This window comes from Onychostoma macrolepis, chromosome 22 (assembly GCF_012432095.1).
Source record: "Onychostoma macrolepis isolate SWU-2019 chromosome 22, ASM1243209v1, whole genome shotgun sequence".
In the NCBI taxonomy this organism is placed as follows: domain Eukaryota; kingdom Metazoa; phylum Chordata; class Actinopteri; order Cypriniformes; family Cyprinidae; genus Onychostoma; species Onychostoma macrolepis.
In genome coordinates this window covers 5,321,482-5,341,670 of record NC_081176.1, presented here as the reverse complement: position 1 = coordinate 5,341,670, position 20,189 = coordinate 5,321,482, and the positions used below count along the sequence as shown (strand labels likewise).

The 20,189-nt window shown below is 35.0% G+C and overlaps 2 protein-coding genes across 7 annotated transcripts; one reads left to right on the top strand and one right to left on the bottom strand.

Annotated features, from left to right (window-relative positions):
- Positions 1 to 145: 145 nt before the first annotated feature.
- LOC131531392 (uncharacterized) lies at positions 146 to 9,985 on the bottom strand. Of its 6 annotated transcripts, XM_058762108.1 has the most exons (6): positions 3,744 to 7,264; positions 2,834 to 2,889; positions 2,166 to 2,570; positions 1,377 to 1,502; positions 1,246 to 1,289; positions 146 to 1,042 (listed from the first exon to the last, which is right to left on the bottom strand). In XM_058762108.1, the coding sequence occupies exons 1-6, from the start codon at positions 3,797 to 3,799 to the stop codon at positions 1,013 to 1,015; spliced, it is 717 nt and encodes a 238-aa protein (XP_058618091.1). In that variant the 5' UTR covers positions 3,800 to 7,264; the 3' UTR covers positions 146 to 1,012. The 6 variants fall into 6 exon arrangements, with proteins under 6 accessions (XP_058618091.1, XP_058618092.1, XP_058618094.1 ...); XM_058762109.1 differs by lacking the exons at positions 2,834 to 2,889; positions 3,744 to 7,264 and adding an exon at positions 9,849 to 9,985; XM_058762111.1 differs by lacking the exon at positions 2,834 to 2,889 and having other exon boundaries at positions 3,596 to 7,264.
- Positions 9,986 to 16,757: 6,772 nt separating this feature from the next.
- On the top strand, positions 16,758 to 18,536 carry LOC131530225 (SLAM family member 9-like). Its single transcript, XM_058760377.1, has 3 exons — positions 16,758 to 16,815; positions 17,233 to 17,559; positions 18,223 to 18,536. The coding sequence occupies exons 1-3, from the start codon at positions 16,758 to 16,760 to the stop codon at positions 18,534 to 18,536; spliced, it is 699 nt and encodes a 232-aa protein (XP_058616360.1).
- Positions 18,537 to 20,189: the final 1,653 nt, after the last annotated feature.

Below are 20,189 nucleotides of genomic sequence, written 5' to 3'. Positions count from 1 at the left end.
AATAAAATAACCAGAATTAATCAAACATCAGAATCAGATTTAAATTGTGGTTGAATATAAACATTTGCAGCATTAAACATTTCATTTAAAAACCAAGTGTAAAGTTTATGATGAGGCAATATAAGTGCAATAGAGACAGTTTCAGTAGACTTAGACCTGGAAGTATTTTTATTTTTTTCTATAAGGATTTTACTAAAATAGTAATATCTCAAATATGAATCAAAGCAGTACAAACTTTTGTCTGAGGGGGTAAAAAATACAACAAATTAACTTAACTTCACATGTACATGTTTACATACAGAATCATCAAAAGTCCTTTTCCTTATATAGAAAATGAAGATTACATGAGGTACAAAGATATTTTCCACAACATTCACTTACAGTTTAAAAGTAATACACAAATATAAACTAAAAAGTACTTAATACATGAACTATAACCAACTGCAGATGTTCCTCTTTTGTTGTTTTGGATAAAAGCACCTGTTAAAATGATTACATGAACTCGCAGGGACTTTCCTTTGACAGATAATTACAGGACATTTAAATGCTAAAATTAGAAATTAAAGGGATAGTTCACTTTCAGGGAAAGTTTGTAACCAGGCTGTTTTGGGGCACTATTGACTAAAAAAAAAAAAAAAACTATGGATGGTGCCCCAGAACTGCTCTGTTTCCCACATTCTTCAGAATATCTTCCTTCGTGTTCAGCAGAACAAACACATTCATACAGGTTTGGAACAACTTGAGGGTGAGTAAATGATGACAGAATTTTCATTTTTGGGGGGAACTATCCCTTTAACAACAAGAAAGACAATATGACTGTGAGCATCACACAGTTAATATTATCTATGTTTCCAGTAACAGGTGTTTTAATATGTTCATAACAGGTAACACTGAGTGCTTTATTATTAATGAGGCCTGCAAATCATTTCAATGTTTCAGCTCAAAACACAATCTCATTTTTCTATTATGTATTTTTAGAAGAGTTTTTTTTGCCCAAACTGTTGCGATCCTCTCAGATCATGGGACTTTTTTCATTCTGTGTCTGTAAGAAAGATTGACAGAAAGTAAAGAGAGATAAATGAACAATGCCATTTACAGCCACAGAAACTCTGAAAATCAGCAGATCTGTCATCAATCAGAGAATTAAACGGTTTTAAATGTTTCTCTTATTGGGATGATTTTGTCAGTGCAGGTGAAATCAAGCACAAATCTATAAAGACACACTACAGTAGTGCAGTATCTTACCTCATCATTAGACACTTGTCTTTCACTTGTTGGTTTTTCTTTGACTGTTTTGAAAAATCATCACACAATTAAACACTAATTTTGCAAAATGAAAAGGTTCTCTCACTACAGTATTTGTAGGTGATACTTGCCATTTCTGAAGATGGAGCGGCCAATCTTCCTACGACCAACAACAACAGCTGCAGCCATCAGCAGAACAACACCAACACCAACAATTCCTGCTACAACACCTGGAGACAGACCTGAACCTGGAACAGCTGGAGACACAGTCATTACTGTGAGTAAATGTGACAGTGTGTTTATGTCATATTCATTGGATATATTCTCTGGACACCTTTACAGGTCCAATGTGTAGATGTCAAAAACTTACTTGTCTATTAACATACAGAGATTATTTCATATTACAGATGGTTTAAAAACAAACAGAGCTCTCAGATCTCAAGGATCAAAGCAGTTCATAACACTGAGGTTCATTTAAAACATGATGAAACCAGCTTCCAGAAGATGTCAGATGTGCTTCTAAGTAGCTACACATAGGTCCAGATTGAAAATGCATCTTTTTTACCTGTGCGTTCCCTGATTGAGCACGGTTTCTGTACTGCAATGTTTATATTAAGCCTCTTGTCCTTTTAGGTCCCTCATATTCATTTTAATGTAAAAGTTTTTCAGTTCAACTTGGTTTTTTTTATATTTCCTTTTAGTCTTTTTTTTTTTAAGCATTAACTAATAGCATGGAAATGAAAACTGCTTTCTTTTCACATTACTTTCTTCTGCAAGAAACCAGTTTGTGCAGTAAAATGTGTTATGTAGATGAACAATAACATACAAGAAAAGACAATAAACAGGTCTGAAGATCACTGTTCAAACAGACTAAAATGAAACATCAATTATTTCAGAGTAAATGACATTAAATGACTCACCACTGACAGCCAGACTGAATCTTTTTATGATGTCTTTAGAGTCACTGTTTTTTTTGTTGATTTTTGTGCCGTCACACTTCCTGGGTCTGTTGAAGCTTTCACTTTTGCCTGAACTCTCGCTTCTGATGATCTCTGCTTCATAACGTCCAGCGTGTTCAGCTCTGATGTCTGTGATGTTCAGAGATCCAGTCTTATAGTCCACCTTCAGTCTGTCTCTGAATCTCCCGCTTTCACCATCATACACACAGCTCGTATTGGGATGTCCATTGATCAGAGCGATGCGAGTGTCTTCAAAATACCACCGCATTATGTCATGATGTCCTTTGGTAACATTAGTGTATAGAGTGACAGGATCTCCCTCCATCACTGATACTGACTTCACTGCTTCTGTATCACCAAACACACCTGCAAATACAAATTAGCAGTTACTAGTGAGAGTGTGTGTGTGTGTGTGTATGAGCATCTATACCTTGCAACTATATTGTGGGGACCAAATGTATAAAAATGTAACATAATAATCAGCATAACATATAATAATACAAAACAACAGAAGACAAAAAAAGGCCCCACAAATATACGGTGTGTTCTTGTGCGCACCTTCTTAATATTTTGAGAACACATTTGTACCCAGAAGTGAGCTAAATGTAACGGAGGTATTTTTAAGGGACCTTTATTTTGACGGGTTGCCCCGTTTTCAGTATGTTCGCGGGAGATGCAAAGACGTCTGGGAAGAAGAAGAAATAGAAGTCATAACAAAATTGTATTAAATTATTTGAGAAGAACTGGCCTAATTAACAATTTAAAAGAGGGGGGTTTCCCCCCCCCTTGTTTTTTGTTGATTTGTATGCGTGTTATCTGGGCAGTAGTTGACTCAGGCCCAAACTCCAGTATAGTAGGTGGCGGTAATGCGCCTTAACGTTGGATGCCGACCGCCATTTGAACAACAAAGAAGAAGAAGAACAGACAGAGAGCCATCTCCGCTGCGTGACAGCTCGGCAGTTTTTGCAGCAGAAAACGTGAAAGATAGAAATGCACAGTTATTTGAGTTTTTGCGAGTCCAGTGAACACTAATGCTATCGTGCACACACACGGAACTGTTGCAGAAGTTCGGCTGATTGCGTCATCGAACAGAGAACGGTGTGAGAGACTGGCTGACAGCACGAGAGAGAGACTTGGGTAAAGTTGCTTTTATATTCGCACATTCGGATATACTTTATCATACTTTGTGAACCACACTACATTGGACATTTGCAAGTAAATATGACATTAAACAATACTTGGCCATTTTGATCGATTGTGAAAAAAAATGTAGTAGGTTGACAATGATGTCGCTGATTCGAATTAGCAAACAATTAACTTTATTGCACATATAATTAGGAAGTTATTGAACGCGGAAATGTGTGAATGTGCGAATATAAAACCAACTTTACCCAAGTCTTTTTCTGCATGTCAGACCGTGTTCAGCAGCGTTCTGTGGCTGACCGGTGCCATTTTGTTCCAGAAAGTTCCTGAGTTTTTCCTGAACCACCTTGAGTTTTTGCTCATGTTTTTTTATTTTTTTATTATTATTCTTATTACCCTGCCATCCTGACGACATCTCCTCGCTGTCCTGCCCCAACTGTTCGTTTCATCATCACAAGTCATCTCACATTTACGCATTTAACAGAAGCTTGAAAGCGACTTAGGCCGTGTTCACACTTGGCGTCTTTTTTGACTAGAAAAAGTCGACGAGCGCTTTTTCAGTAAAATAAAAAGCTGGCAGCGTTTTGGTTACAAATAGCAGCCGAGGGCGTCTTTTGTTGCTATAACAACAGCTGCAGCGGTAGCCTAGCGCTGTGTGCTGCAGAAACGTCGGCTTTTGAAGTTAATGGGGAGGGTGTCGGTTCACAACGACGTTTGTGGGAGCGCGACATTATACGGGGAAGGAAACTGTACAGTGCTTCCAACAATTTAGTCCAGGAGCTCCGGTTGGATGATGCACGGTTTCATACAACTCTTTGTGCTCCGAAACTAGTACGATCTGTCTATCGGCTATCTTCTCCTTTTTCTTGTTGTTTTTGTTGTAATGGAAACGACTCGCCACTCGCTTGTCATTGGTCAGCTGTCAAAAAGGCACTTGACGTAGGGCGTTTTTTTCAGAAAAGTTAAACTTTTTTCAACTAGAAAAGACGCTCTTCTTCTTTCCAGTTTTACGGCGGTTGGCATCCAGCTTTTTGGTGCATTACCGCCCCCCTCTGCTCCGGAGTGTGGATCAAATAATAGGTTATAATATAACAGTCTATTCCCTTACCTACACTTACATGACACTCCCTTAATCCCCTCACATAAACACACACACACATACATACCCTCACTTCACACTTTAATTATCAATTTAAATTTTTGAAAACTCCTGCCTCCCTTAAAAATGAGATCAATATTCTATTCTGTGTCCTATTTACGAAAAGACGCTCTGAGCTGCAGAAAAAGATGCCGGCGGTGGCGTTTTAAAAAGCGCTCAGGATTTTTTTTTAAAAACTGTTTACTCCATAGGATTATAATGTAAAACAGACGCTGGCAGCTTCAAAAAAAGACACCAAGTGTGAACATGGCCTTACAGTGCATTCAGGCTATAATTTTTATCAGTATGTGTATCCCCTGGAAATTGAACCCATGACCTTTTACTGCTAACGCAATGCTCTACCACTGAGCCACAGGAACGCTTATCAAATTCTTCGTTGCTAAGGACTGGTACAAATGTTCTGTGCACTTACACACACGTGAACTCTTCACTGATATAAATTGAACTGTGCTGTGAACTTGAACATGGGTTGGCGTGAGAACAAAATCGTACATAGATTCATAGGAGTTAAGATTTATTTCGGAGTTCATTTGAATTTAGTCAAATTATTTCAGTTCATTTGAAGTGAATGATTTGAATTCAACTGCAAGAGTCATTTACATGTTTCAGAGTTTCGTTTGAGATATCCAGCGCTGTTTGAAAATCAGTTTGTGTGCTCTGATATTGAATTTCATTCTAGGAAACTTGTGTATATGAAGAGTTAAAGTGTTGAACGGTTTACCAAAGCTAAAAAAAAACTTAAAGGAATCAATTACTTGTTTTATTTCTTTCATTTAATCAAAGCCAATTCTTTCAAAGCAAAGTCCAGTCTTCTAAAAAAAGGAAAAATAATAAATTACTAATTGTTAATGGATCGTTCAGACTACAGTTATTTGTGCGTTTCCTTGGAGTAGGGGCGTCTCACTTACACTATTAGGTTTAGGGGGGATTGTGAATGATTTATGTTACCTCACATGAACATACTTCAGGGAGCCACCGTACTGACACGTACTTACCTGAAGCATACTTTTCCTATTCCTGTTGTTTTACAGTAGTGCAAGCTAAAACATACACATAGTGTATTCTGAGACTCAAAGCACTGTGGGGGACCAAGATCCTTTCCTCCTTAAGTCTTCCAAGGGTAATGTTTTCATTTCCTCTACGAAGCGAGACTTACAGTTTCGTTACATAAATCTGATCAATCCTAAAACCTTCTTTTGGGGACAACCTCATTTGTAAAAATGGTGTAAAGTATAAAAAGCAAATATACAGGTGCTGGTCATATAATTAGAATATCATCAAAAAGTTGATTTATTTCACTAATTCCATTCAAAAAGTGAAACTTGTATATTATATTCATTCATTACACACAGACTGATATATTTCAAATGTTTATTTCTTTTAATTTTGATGATTATAACTGACAACTAGCTTATTTATTCCTATTTAAAGCACTTTTGAACGTTTATAATTTATTTTCGTAACTTATTATTTTAACCAGCTCAGCAACCCTAATGCAAAGAGGAACTAACACCATTACATCAAAGTTATCAACGGCAAGTGTTAAATATGCAGTGATTTACACCAGTTTGTCAAAACTGCGAAAAAAAACTTTCTCAGTCAGACACAGACAAACAAGTCCAGTGATTTTTGTCTAACCCACCCATTCACTATATTACAGTTGTTTTAAACAGTAGTTAAGCGTTATTTATGATCCGCTTCGTCAGTTTCTTCTAGCATATCATGTGACGCTAATTAAGTTTACTAATGCAGCTGAAGCCCTGGTAAACAAAGCGACTCGAGGAGCGTTTATGATGGCTGTTTGCTAACGTTATTTACTATTTCAGACTGATATTTGCTCCTCTCGTTTTTTAATTTAATAAACTCATACTTGCATATGTTTTTGAAATAAATCTTTTCAGAGTAAAGGCAGCGTGGAGTGCTGGGATGTCAAAGTCATCAAGATGGCTGCAATACTATGAGCCTAAATTAATTAAATTTAATTTAATTGATAGGTTTTAGTGTTATGTGAGATGTAAACCATCACTTTCTGAAAGTTTTTTTTTTTTTTTTAAAGTATATTTCTTCACTTTTTGGATGAATTGCTATTTTTGCAAATGCAGCAGCACAAATTGGTCTTCTGAAGAAGTACAATATTTTAGACTGAAATTTAAATCATTGATCAGCTTTACCCAAGTATGCATACACAGCCCAGACAAATACTGGTTCTTCACACCACATGAAGGACATCATGATAGATGTTAGATGTAATGTAGTGCGCCACCATTTTTTATTCAGACTGTTTTGGCAGAATGAATAACACATTCAATTTCAGTTTGCCTTTGATTCAGAGTCATTATGCTTGGATTACAAAAAAGGTCTTGTGTGTTATATTTCCACTTGCACTTATCTTAAAGTTGCTTTGGGTTTGTATAAAGGTGTGTTGATTTATTATTTATATTTATTTGGTTGTTTTATTAATGAAAAACCCAATTCAATTCAAGCTCAAGAACATTCAGCTGATTCACCCCTGAAAGTTTTTCCAAATTAAGTCCAGTTGACCGACAGCTCTGGAAGACATGTTGTGAAAATTACTACAAGTTTTTGAAAAGTACTACAGGTTTTAAATGGGCACAGGCCCTACTGAATAAACACTACTCTGATCTTTCACACCTTTGTTTTCAATTATAAAAATCTGAATTTGTCTTTCCACACAAGGGTTAATTTTATGATTTGTGACATATACTAACGCATTTTTTTTAATGCATTTAGAAAAAGGAGCCTGACCAGGTGCAGAAGGCAGCAGTCCCCATCATTGCTGTTGAGTAGGAAGAGGAAATGTCACGAGGGAACCCACTGGATGTTTTGATTGTCTTTTAAGAGATGTTGTCAACCAAGTCTAGTGTCAGTGCACTGCTGCAGCTGTTTTTGCACTTTATGCCCTTATTTAGAGTACACTAACTTCTCAAAGCAGCTTTACAGAAAAGGCATGTGTCTACATTACAATTTAACCTGATCTGTACTATGAATACTATACTTTTCAACTTGAATAGTGTTGTATCTCGTGATTTATAGTGATGCTACATGGGTGTACTCACTTCTGTTGTGTACTGTATGTTTGACTAATAAACTAGAAGCGATATTGATGTGACATACTGATACTATTCCTCACTGATAATCATGATGTTCATTCTATTAAGTAGTATAGGTTTAATACAGGATATGTACAGTCTGATGTAGTAAAAAGAATAAACTGTATGAACATGCCACACAAGTACATCTGATGTGTGAGCGGCCATCAGGCGCCAATGTCACAAAGAGCAATTCTTTATAGAATTGCAATATTTTTTGGACATGTATAATTTAAAATTGTTTTGTATTGTTTTTGTTTTATTGCATTTACATGTTTGAAATGTTTTTTGTTTTTTTTTATGTTTGTTTCTTTCAGCGCTCTTTTTATTTAAATACATGGTTGGTGCATTTTATGTTTTGTAATGCTAAAACCATTTGAGGTTTAAATAAACACTGTTTGAATTGTTAATAATCTGTCTCTGTCTGTCATTGAAGTTATGTATTTATTGTTGTGACCCTAAAAAGTGGATTTAGCATTGGGGGGAAAATTTGTATATTTTTACTCAAAAATAATACATTTATATATTGCTTGTGTGTTTCAAAGACACTCATAATTAATTTGTAACATACTCGTAATACAAAAAAGCACATTTTAATATCACTAATCAAGCATGAAAATAGGCATGTACTTAAAGTGTACTAAGTATACTTGAAGTTGTTCCAATTTAGCATCAAAACGTACACTAAATACACTTAAAGTTATACTTTAGTATAATTTAATTGCAACTAAAATACACTTAGTACAAAAAATTTGTTTAAAAATAGCACACTTCAAGTTAACATCATTAACACACTTGAAGTATACTGACAATTAGTCTGGCTGCAAGTATACTTAGTATACTTTTTTTCACTAGGGATCTATCACAGTGCATTAAGACAACGGTTTTCTGAATGTTTAAATATATTGTTTAAATGTTAAATATGCTCTGTTATGGTTGAATATGCAAATTAATATATTATTGCTCTAATTAATATCCAATCACTATTCCATTACTTTTTAATGTACATTCATTGACATACATTTCCAAAACAGAAATCTGAACATTGCATAAACTCAGCTATTTTTCTCGGACATATATTTATTTTCATTCTAAGCTGTAAAGTTTGGTGTTTGTAAGTGCTGCTTAAGTGGAGATCTCTGGCTCAATGCATGAGAAAAAAAGAAAATGTAATTGTGAGAAAACTAAACAAACTATAGCCTATAGTGCTCGTTTTAAAATTAAATATGTTTTTGCTTCATTTATGTGTAGCCTAGCTACTATAGCCTACTTATTTTGATACAGCCTACATTATAGTGTACAAAACTATTTTAATTATATTCATGGTGCATTTTATCGGGCAAATTACAGACAAATGTACAATTAATTATACCATAAATATATGTAAGAGTTAAGCTATCACACGCGTTTAAAGAAAATGCGTCGCTTTCGTCCCCATTTCTACAGTCCAGAACAGGAAGAACTAAAACAATAGAGTGGGGGAGCTATGACGTCACTTTGTATGCGGATCGGCGGTTGGCATGAAACCGGTTCCTCGACAAAAAGCCAATAGGATTTTTCCATAGTCTTTTGGATAATCGCAAAAAATAAGCTCTGTGTTCAATCATAGTTCATGAAACGTACACGTTTTGTCCATCAAGATAATCTTCACAAAATAATATAACTTTGAAGCCTAAATAAAAGCGCCATAACTAAAAAGCTAAACTGCTATAAACGAGCTACAACACCACCACCACCACCACCGCGATCCCGACAACTGTTTCAAACTTATTTATAACATGTTTAGTGTAAAGTAATTACTCTATATGTGAATTTTAACATGAACCTTTTCAAATAAACTGGAATAAACACAAAACTAGAGCCAAAAACTGAAATACGACATTAGTAGCCTAATAAGTAGTGAATAAATGGAAAAATCTTAACTAAAGGACATTTAAAGCACGTATTTCTGTACAATCAATCTGTATGCTTTCTAACAGCTTTATGGCCATAAACATTTAGTTTTAACTTGGCTTTAAGCACTATGCATCATCCACGATATGTAAAGAGGATTGTCCTAACGAGCAAAATCATTTTATTTATACATTATACTAACGATTAAAACAAATACAATAAAATAGAATATCATAGAATAAAAGACAAGATTTTGAAATGTTGATGAGTTGAAAATGCGTCATTTTCATCGCGGAAAACGTAAAGGGTTGAAAATACAGACACAGATAAATTTCTTACCATCAACAAAAACAGCGAACAGAATGAGCACCACATTGCTTCTCATCATTTTAACAGCTGAAGTCTAGAAGGCCGGCTACTGCAGAAATTGATAGCAACCTTCTTTCTCTTTGTTGTGATGGCGTCTGAAATGGTTTATTTCTTTTCCTGTCTCAGCGGGTAAAGACCCCGCCCTCAATGCATCGTTTCACTTTGTTTCTGACATTCAGAATAGAGATATAAATATAGAGGGAAAAAAGTCAGTTAATAAAAAATAAACAAAAATAAAAACACACGTCATTAACCTATTTACACGGAAGAAATGACAATAGCCGTTATTTCTTAAGTCAAATTGAAGTAAAAGTACAGTACATTGCATTCCGGTCAAATGAAAGTATATCGGGATTGACCAATCAGCGTGATCTGAAGCCAAGTAAAGAGAGATAGGTACAATATACTTGGGTAAAGACGCTGTAGAGCTGGGTTGGTTCTCGAGGTCCACCATTTCATCTCCAACCCGCATCAATCACAACTAAACAAGATAATCAGTGTCTTCAGAATGAGAGAGTTACAGGCTGGTGAGTTTGATCAAGGTTGGAACTGAATTCTGCAGAAAAGAAGACCTCAAGGACCAGAGTTGAGAACCTGTAGAGTTTTTAATTTCCTTTTTTAATTTGTGTAAAAAAATCTGTATTACAAAGCCCATCAAGAAGATTATTAACAAGTTAGCCTATAAAATATCACTGGGTGCAGAATATGTCCCTTAACAATACAAACTAGTTGATAGTTATAATTAAGAAGGTTAATATGGATATTGACATAAGACATTATGTTATTCAAATGAGACCAAAACAGCTTTGAATGAATACAGTTGAAGAAAATATGCTCAGTGGTTTCAATGTTACTTTCACAAAATTGACAAGAGTTTTCCTCAATATCAAATTTTAATCTAAGGAATTCTTTCCATGGATATATATCATTCATTATTTTAAAGTGAAGTTCTTTTGGGAAGATTGGAAAAGAGAGGTAGCTCATTCTAATTTCTTTTAACTCCTAACTCTTTAAAAATATGGTGACGTCTGAGTTGATTTGGAGAAAGTCTATTAATGAAAATACTTCTTATAAATATGTTGGTACATTTTTGATCTCTAATAGACAAAGTATTCAATTTCAGAGATGGAAGAGAAAATGTCACAGAATAATGAGAAAGAGTTCCTTTGAGCAATAATACTATACTTTTAGGAATGGCATTTACAACTGTATAAAACTCTTTAGGATGAAATACAAATCCATGTTTCAGGCAGAAATCATTGTAATTTAGAATGTCACCAGGTAGTCGTGGCCTAATGGTTAGGGAGTTGGGCTTGTAACTTGAAGGTTGCTGGTTCGAATTGAAGGTTGGGGATTGTGAATGAACAGCACTCTCTCCACCTTCGATGCCTTGACTAAGGTGCCGAACCCCTAATTGCTCCCTGGGCGCTTGAGCAATGGCTGCCCACTGTGTGTGTGTGCGTTTGTTCACTACTCACTGCTGTGTGTGTGTGCGCTTGGATGGGTTAATCTGAGCACCAATCTCAAGTATGGGTCACCATATTTGACAATACGTCACGACAACATATTGCATAGATAATTCAAAATCACATTTGATTAAAAATTCAAGACCACCTATTTTCCAAAACACTGAAGAAGATATTGTAAACCATATGCTGTTTGTTTTGTGAGGAAATGATCTTAACCATTGAGTTTTTAAGACATTGTTCAATATTTCCAAGTCAATAACATTCAGACCTCCTTCTTCAAAACTATGAATTAAATCCTTTTTGTTTACATGATGCCTATTTTTCCAAATAAAATCAAAAATTGTGCTGTTATATTCCTTTATTAAATGAAGAGGGATAGCAAGTAAAGAGACAAACAAATCTAACAAACAAATCTAGAGAGAAATTCAATTTTGGTTAACAAAATTCTTCCAAAAATTGAGACATCTCTTTGTAACCAACTTTTGAGAATTAATTTTGCTTTTAGAAATTTGTTTACAAAATTTTCCTGAATGTTATGATTGTTATCTTTAGGCTAATAGTAATATAGTATTTTACAGAAGTTTTAACTGGGATATCACATAAAAAGTCTAATTCACTGTCATGAATTGCAATTCATTCACATTTGTTTATATTTAAGTGCAATCCAGAAGCATTGGAGAAGAAATTAACTCATTTAATAGCTCTATCAATTTAATGTTTATACTTTTAAAAAAAAAGAGTCGTATCATCTGCCAACTGACTAATAGAAATGTGTCTTCCAAATACCCCGAGTTTGTCAAAACTATTGTCATTATTGATCAAAATAGCGAGCATTTCTACAGCCAAGATGAACAAGAAAGGGGAAATGGGACAGCCTTGCCTAATTCCTCGTGTAATATTAAATCTCTGAGATGTCCCATGCCAGTGGTGTAGTCTACGTGATACGCAGGTATACGGCGTATACCCAAAGGTCAAGGATTTCCGTATACCCACTTTAAAAGCGCGAAGATGTATCAACATCTTTGTGACAGAATGTTCACACGTTCATTCATTAATTCACCCCGTCTGTGTTTTGCGATTGAACCACTGACGTTTTGAAAAACACGCTGTGTTTCTGTTGATGACCAGTGCTATTGCGCAACTCTTTCATTTCAACCGACTGGCCATCCTAAAAATGCGCCACTGCTGCGCGTTGCCACGAAAGCTTACCATTTGCGCGCGTTTTTATGCCTTGCCCATTTAAACATCAAACGAGTTTATAAACATTCAAACACAGGACGCGGAAACACTCAAATGAGTAGGCTACTCGCGCGCCGTGTTCGGTGAGCACATAGAAAGAGCAGACGTAAACAGTTGAGAAAAAATCAGATGTGTATTATATTGGCTGTATTGTCTCTTAAAGTGATCGCGCCTAATTTACTAGCTGCTGTCGGTGTCCTTAATGTTAATCCAAGAAATTAAATCAGAGAAAATCACTCACAGCTCTTTGTTGAACTACTTTGTAGTTTAACAAGAATTAATCTATATTTAATTTATACAGTGAAGACTATGCAATGCTATTTTTATATTTGAATATTCGGTTTCTGTACCTGGACACCTACAAACATTATGTAAATAGCACAAATAAATATATAGAACAAACATTAAACTATTTCAAACTGGGCCCACAGGTACAACCTGCACCGGGGACCCGCAAACCCCAGATGCATGATGGGATACAGATCAGTCAACTGTCCCAAGCATCTTTCACACAGTCAACAGTATGTTGACTTTTTCAGGCCAACATAACTAGCTAATAACTTCAGTAACATTAGTGTAATGAATGCGGGAGAAGGGGAGAGATAACACAGATATGTGTGTCTGTGTGCAGTTAAACTAAATACAGTGTTTATATCTTCTTGTTTCAGATGATGAGAGAGATGAGAACTCCTTGACCAGCCTTGTGGACTGAAAGTCAGGCTAGGAATTTAAAAACAGGCACTCTTAAATGTGCATTGCCTGCTGATAAAACCTGTGCGCCAGGGACCATATTCAGGAAAAATGTAGCTCTTAACTGGCTGAGTTAGATGATTAACAAGTAGAAAATCAGTCCAGTCTCCCCAGCTGTAAATGTCATTGGCTGTCTTGTGTTGCTTATAATAAATTGACATGTTGATATTGCATAAGCAGTCTTTCAGAATGCTGTCAGTTACATGTAGATGCATACTGTATACATTAGTGAGTGGTGCTTATGGGGTGTCGCTTTGGGATGGGTGAGGGAGGGAAAAATCACAGTATGCTCACTACAAAAAACTAGACTACACCACTGTCCCATGCAATAGTGATATTAATGTCTTTATATAACATTTTAACAAAAGATATTAAATTGTTGCCAAAACCGTATTTACTAAGATAATTAAATATGAATTTGTGTTCAATGGTGTCAAATGCTTTTTTTAAATCCAAAAGCATAATGTAACCATCATCTTCAATCCATTCATGATAATCTAAAATATCTAAAACTAGCCTAATATTATTATGTATTGATCTGCCTTTCATAAACCCAAATTGTGATTCACTTATTATTTGATCTAATCATTCCTTTAATCTGTTGGCAAATATGTGAGCTAAAGTCTTATAATCGCAGTTAAGAAGAGTAATGGGCCGCAGATTATCTATTTGTCGAGCATCCTTGCCTGGCTTGGGTATTAGAGTAATCAGGCCTTGCTTCATAGTCAAAGCAAGTGCATTATTGTGAATACATTCAAGAAGGACTTGAAACAATAAATCCCTCAAGTCGTCCTTAAAGAATTTATAAAATTCAGGAGTAAGGCATCAGGGCCTGGAGATTTTCCTGAGGATAATTTATCTATGGCTTTATCAAGTTCTTCAGTTTTAATGTCTGCCTCACATAAATCTCTAAAATCTTCGCCAATCTGTGGTATATCAGTGTGTATTCTATCAAAAAAAAAAACATTAAAAACTTGTGCAGAAAAATTTGAGGTATATAAAGTACTATAAAATTTAAAGATCTCAGAAGAAATTATTTTGGGGCAATTATTTATAATTCCATTAACATAAAGGGAATTTATAGTATTTTTTCCTGTCGTCTTTTTTTGAGTCTACAAAAATAGCTATTGCTTTTTTCCCCTTTCTCTATCCATCTTGCTCTAGATCTCACATAAGCTCCTTTGGCTTTTTGAATATACAAATTGTCAATTTTAGATTGTAAAGATAATATTTTTAGTTTAGTTTCATCATTTCACTTCTATTACATAAATTACTTAACTCTCTTGTTAATTCCTCCTCCAAATGCGCTCTAGTTTTACTCAAATTTTTATTAAAATGTATAGAGAATTCCCAGATCTTATGTTTTAGGTACTCCCATTTACTTGTGAAAGAAGGATGGTCTTTATCTAATTTTGCTCTATTTATCATTGATTTAATTTGTGAACAAAAGCTACTATGCCTTAATAAGTCAAAATTAATTTCCATTAACCCTTATTTTGCGATTCTCTTTTATTCAAACAGAAAGATAAAGAAATACAGCAATGATCAGTTAAGGGTGCTGATGTGATTGAGATGTCTTTGATTAATTCAGTTAAATTAGAAGAAATTAGCCAATAATCAATCCTGGATTTGGAAATCCCATTTGGTTTAAACCAAGATAATTGTCTTAGATTTGGATTCCCAACCCTACAGATATCTACCACATTGTTATCTAAACAGAAGTTTATGAAATGAAGGTTCGGGTGCGAGTTACTAAATTTAGGTAACGATCTAATGTCTCATCCATAACCATATTGAAATCTCACAATCTGACTCTTCCATTAACCACTGTTGACTGTTTTTGATCTTTGGTATGTGTCCCAAATACTGTTGCCGTAATTTCAAAATATTCTTTTGATTATTGATTTTATTTCTGACCTACTAAGAGGAATCTGGATATCAACTATTTCTCGTTCTATGGCCTTTTTTGCTAAAATATCTGCCTCTTCATTACCTCTCAACCCAATATGAGCTGGAACCCACAAAACGTTTACTTTTTATAATTAGCAGCTTCCTCTTCTTTTTTGGATTTAATGGCCATTGGCAAATCAGCTTTGGTGCATTTCTGCCACCTACTGGGGTTGAGTATGAAGCATTGATGTAGAAGGCAAAAATAAATAAAAATAATAATAATAAATATATAAATTTTAATCTAATCAAACTTGTTTTCTTTAGATACTCTATAGGATTTAGTCACTGTTAAATTACCATTTAGGAAGCTCTTCGATGTTATTCCTTCATGAGCTGAGATCTACTGTACATTATAATCAGAATCCTGTATTGCGTTTACCAATTTTAAAAAGTGATTGATTCAATGCAGTGTGCCAGTACAGAGTCATGATATTGTATCATCCCTTCTTTCACAAACCTGTCTCACACTTTTTATTTCATATTTCAAATGCCTTCCCTTTTCTCCTTTGCCATATTTTCTTACCTATATTAACTCCTTCATTTCAGATTTCCCCAGAGGGACATTAACATTTGTTCTAGAATACTTTAAAGCCTTGTCCGACTAAGACTAAGATCCTGTCTCGACTAAGATTTTCCATTTTTTTAGACTAACAAGGCTTTATAAAGAATCAGAGCAAATAACAACTTAATGCAAATTAAACTCTTCTACCCACTGAAGGGCCAGATGAATTGCAATCAGTAAACAGATGAAAAGTTATGTTCTTTTACTTATTTTAAAGTCCAACTCTGAAATGACTACTGCTGCTGTATTCCCACCTTTAGGATATTTTGAACCATCAATGTATATTTGAGTACAGTAATGATACTCTTAATCTAAATACCAACAAATCCTTTGAAGTCCTTCTTTGATGATTATTAATTTCTTCCAGTAATTGTACATCAACTAATGGCATCTGGAATAACCAGGAAGATGACAATTGGCTGTTGCACTGCAGCTGACCAAAAGCACGATAGGAAACACCTTGCATAATGCTCACTGGTTTAAACAATCTTGATGTTGTGTTCTCTTCTCTCTTCTACGGCCCTGTGTACATTATGTTTGTTTTAATAAAAAAGCTAAATAATTTGAGTTACGTTCAATTTATCAGCAACAAAGTACATAAGTGTGAATCATGCGATATCCACCTTTGATCTTGTAGGTGTCTGATCCACTACAAGAGGTCAGAACTGTATGGAAGGTGGTTATGGCCAAAAGTCTTTAATCAGAATGTGTAAAATTTGACCTTGTCAACATAATAATAATAATAATAATTTTTATTTATATAGTGCCTTTCCAGCACTCAAGGTCACTTTACAAATCAGGCTTAAGGAACGGAGACAATGCACATCAATACCAGAAAACATAACAAAACAAAAGCTAAGAATAATATACAGAAACCACTTACAAGATTAGATTAGAGATACAGAAAGAATGAAGATAAACATCTATAACAGGGTACAATTCACAGACTATAACTTGAAGAGTAATGGTCAGAAAAAAAATGTTTTTTTAAGAGGTTTTTAAAGGAGAGAAGGGAGGATGCCTGACGGATGGTTTGGGGAAGAGCATTCCACAATCTGGGAGCAACAACACTGAAGGCCCTAGCTCCCATAGTACTACTGTATTTTGTTGCTTATATATGCTGTGCCTGTTTTACACGTGTAAGCAGAGTGTATGTTTAGAAATCAATGGCGTTAAAGATTGAACCGGGCTGCAGTTTTGTTCTGTGTGGAATGATAGTTTTACATTCTCAAAGTAGCTTTCTTCTTTGTATTGTTGATTATTTGTGTGGAATCAGAATCTTTTATTGGAAAGGTCATGTCTTTTTATGTAAATATACAAACTACTTAACCGCCACAAAATTGTTTACCTTTTAATCTCTGACAAATCTTCATTTTTCCTTCAGGTGTGTTTGTTGATGCAGATGCAGTGGAGTCAGTGTCAGTGCTGGAGGGAGATTCAGTCGCTCTAAACTCTGGTTTTACTGAAATGATGGATGATGATCTGATTCTGTGGAGGTTTGGAGCTGAAAACACTTTAATAGCTCAAATCAATGTACTGGCCGGCAGCATCACTGTATATAAAGATGTTCTTGATGAGAGATTCAGAGACAGACTGAAGCTGGACGATCAAACTGGATCTCTGATCATCACAAACACCAGAACTGAACACACTGGACTCTATAAACTACTGACCAACAGTGTGAGCAAGAGCTTCAGTCTCACTGTCTATGGTGAGCTAAATATTGGTTTCACCTTTTTATTTATCTATAAATGTTTTATATCTTAATATTTAAATTATTTTGATTATTGATTAATAACATGATTAAATCATTTCAATTAAGCATTTTCGTCTTTCATATTTGTAATAATCTTTTGTAACTGCGGAGAGAAGATCACTGTCATATAAGACACTAACTGACTGACTGCACTGTAAAACCCAACAAGTTAGGGTAACTCAAACGGTTGAGGAAACTGATTGCCTTAAAACATTTAAGTTTTTAAAACTAACAATTATGAGTGCTCTGAACTTATTTCAGTTGAGTTCACTAAAATAAGATATACATTGCAGTTAAGTAATTAAGTGATTAATTAAGTGCTGATTGAGCATTAGTGATGAACACCTGCTGTTAACAAACACAATCACTGACAGAAAGAGAAACACAAGAACAACTGACTTTTGACACATGCTTAGATGAAATCAACTGAAATAAAGTACAAAAACCTAAATGTTTTAAGACAATAAGTTTCATCAAATGGTTAGAGTTAACCTAACTTGTTAGGTTTTTAAGGCAATCGGTTTACTCAAACGGTTTGAGTTACCCTAACTGTTGGGTTTTACAGTGTGAAGTGGCAATAAACACATTTTGATCTAGTTTTGTTTCTCATGTTTTCAGCTCGTCTGCCTGTTCCTGTCATCAGCAGTAACTCTTCACAATGTTCTTCATCATCATCATCATCATCATATTGTTCATTGTTGTGTTCAGTGGTGAATGTGGGTCATGTGACTCTCTCCTGGTACAAAGGAAACAGTTTATTGTCCAGCATCAGTGTGTCTGATCTCAGCATCAGTCTCTCTCTACCTCTGGAGGTGGAATATCAGGATAAAAACACCTACAGCTGTGTGCTCAACAATCCCATCAGCAACCAGATGAGACACGGACATCAGCAAACTCTGTCACACATGTTCAGGTACGACAGCACTGATTGACATCAGCAAACTCTGTCACACATGTTCAGGTACGACAGCACTGATATGAGCATCTATTGCATCTATGCAATGAATTAATTTGTTGATTTTATCGAAACTGATAACTTAAGATGCCATAAATGAAGAATGAATTGATGAATGAACTTGTGTCATCATTTAGCTCATTCATGTATGTCTAAACAGGCTGTTTTAGGGTGACCACCCGTCCCGCGTAGCACGTGCGCGCACAGCGTTTGAAGCCTACACTGTAAAGAATTGCTGTAAAATTTACAGTAACTTACTGGCAATTTTGGTTGCCAGTAAGACTGTAAAATTTACAAGAGTACTGTAAATCAATAATTACAATTGTACTGTAAAAAATACAGCAAACTCTTGCATGCTGTAAAATTGTTGTGATGGTGTAAACATTTGGTAAACTTATTTCATTTGAGTCCACTAAGAAGGAACATTTCTTAATATAAAACTGCAAACACTTAATTTGTAATAGTAAAGTTACTAAAAACATGACTTGAACTCAAATCGTTGCAGTTTATCATCAGCTATAGCACACATGCATGTAGTAAAGCACTTAACAAAGCGATCATCACTGTATCAGCAACTCTACAGTTATTGTCTTTAAATAAAGCAGCAGAACATCAGTGTTTGTGGCTCATCGTTGACTGAAGCTCAGGCTCTACTCTTCACCACAACAGTGATCCACAAAACTAAATTAAACTAACAGATCTCTCTTGTGCAATATAATACAGTTCAGTTAAATATTTACTCTCCTTATAGATAACACCTGCTGTTAACAAGCAGAATCACTGAATGAAAGAGAAACAAGAACTACAGCTGACTTCAGCCACAGCCTTAGATGAACTCAACTGAAATACAAGACATCATTAAATCTCTCAAGATCTGATTAAACAACTCCACAAACAGCATTACCAGCTTCACACATTACAATTTGACTTTATTTCTGTCATATGTCTATAAAAATTATTTGAGAATTAACAGAAGTTTAGTTGTTTTATTGAAAACGTTTCGTTTGACCTCACCATTGTGGCGGTCAGGGTTTGCTTTAGTTTGGCTCTTGACCATCAAGTTTTCAACTGCTGTAACTGTGTTTGTAGAGCACGTTTGTTATAGCATGAAAGCCAGGAAAATGTGTGATTACGTGCTTTTGATTGACTATTGATAATGATGTAATCATTACCTAGTGGCTTGATTCACTGATCTCATTCAGAGGCTGATCTTTAAAAGGTTTCCGAATCTGGTGTATTGAGGCCATCTGGTGGCCAAAACGATGAATATTCTTTAATGTTTTGTCTTCTTTTTTTTTCTTTAGTACTATACATTTTACATGAATTACACTGTTTCAGTTTTTCATTAATTTATGTTATGTGGCTATTTTCGTTTTGTTTTATAATTGTACGTTGCAACCATCAAAACACAAATCTAATATTTAATAAATCACCACAGAATTGAATAAAAACTAAATATTTACCGACTGAACTATATACATCTATGAATCATACGTAGACCTATAATATAACTGCAGGGGTGTGAGAATACATTTGAATAGTGGTTAAATATAAACATTTAGTTTATTCAAAAATCAAACAGTGAAAAGTTCATTATGAGGCAAAATAGTGCAACGGACGGTTTCAGTGC

Coding starts and splice junctions, on each gene's coding strand:
- LOC131531392 (XM_058762108.1), bottom strand. CDS start 3,799: ATGATGAAACGAACAGTTGGGGCAGGACAGCGAGGAGATGTCGTCAGG. Junction 1,503..2,165: donor ATTCAGTCTGGCTGTCAGTG/GTGAGTCATTTA, acceptor CTGTGTCTCCAG/CTGTTCCAGGTTCAGGTCTG. Junction 1,043..1,245: donor GACAAGTGTCTAATGATGAG/GTAAGATACTGC, acceptor TCTTTCTTACAG/ACACAGAATGAAAAAAGTCC.
- LOC131530225 (XM_058760377.1), top strand. CDS start 16,758: ATGAAGATAAACATCTATAACAGGGTACAATTCACAGACTATAACTTG. Junction 16,816..17,232: donor CTATAACTTGAAGAGTAATG/GTCAGAAAAAAA, acceptor TTTTTCCTTCAG/GTGTGTTTGTTGATGCAGAT. Junction 17,560..18,222: donor CTTCAGTCTCACTGTCTATG/GTGAGCTAAATA, acceptor TCATGTTTTCAG/CTCGTCTGCCTGTTCCTGTC.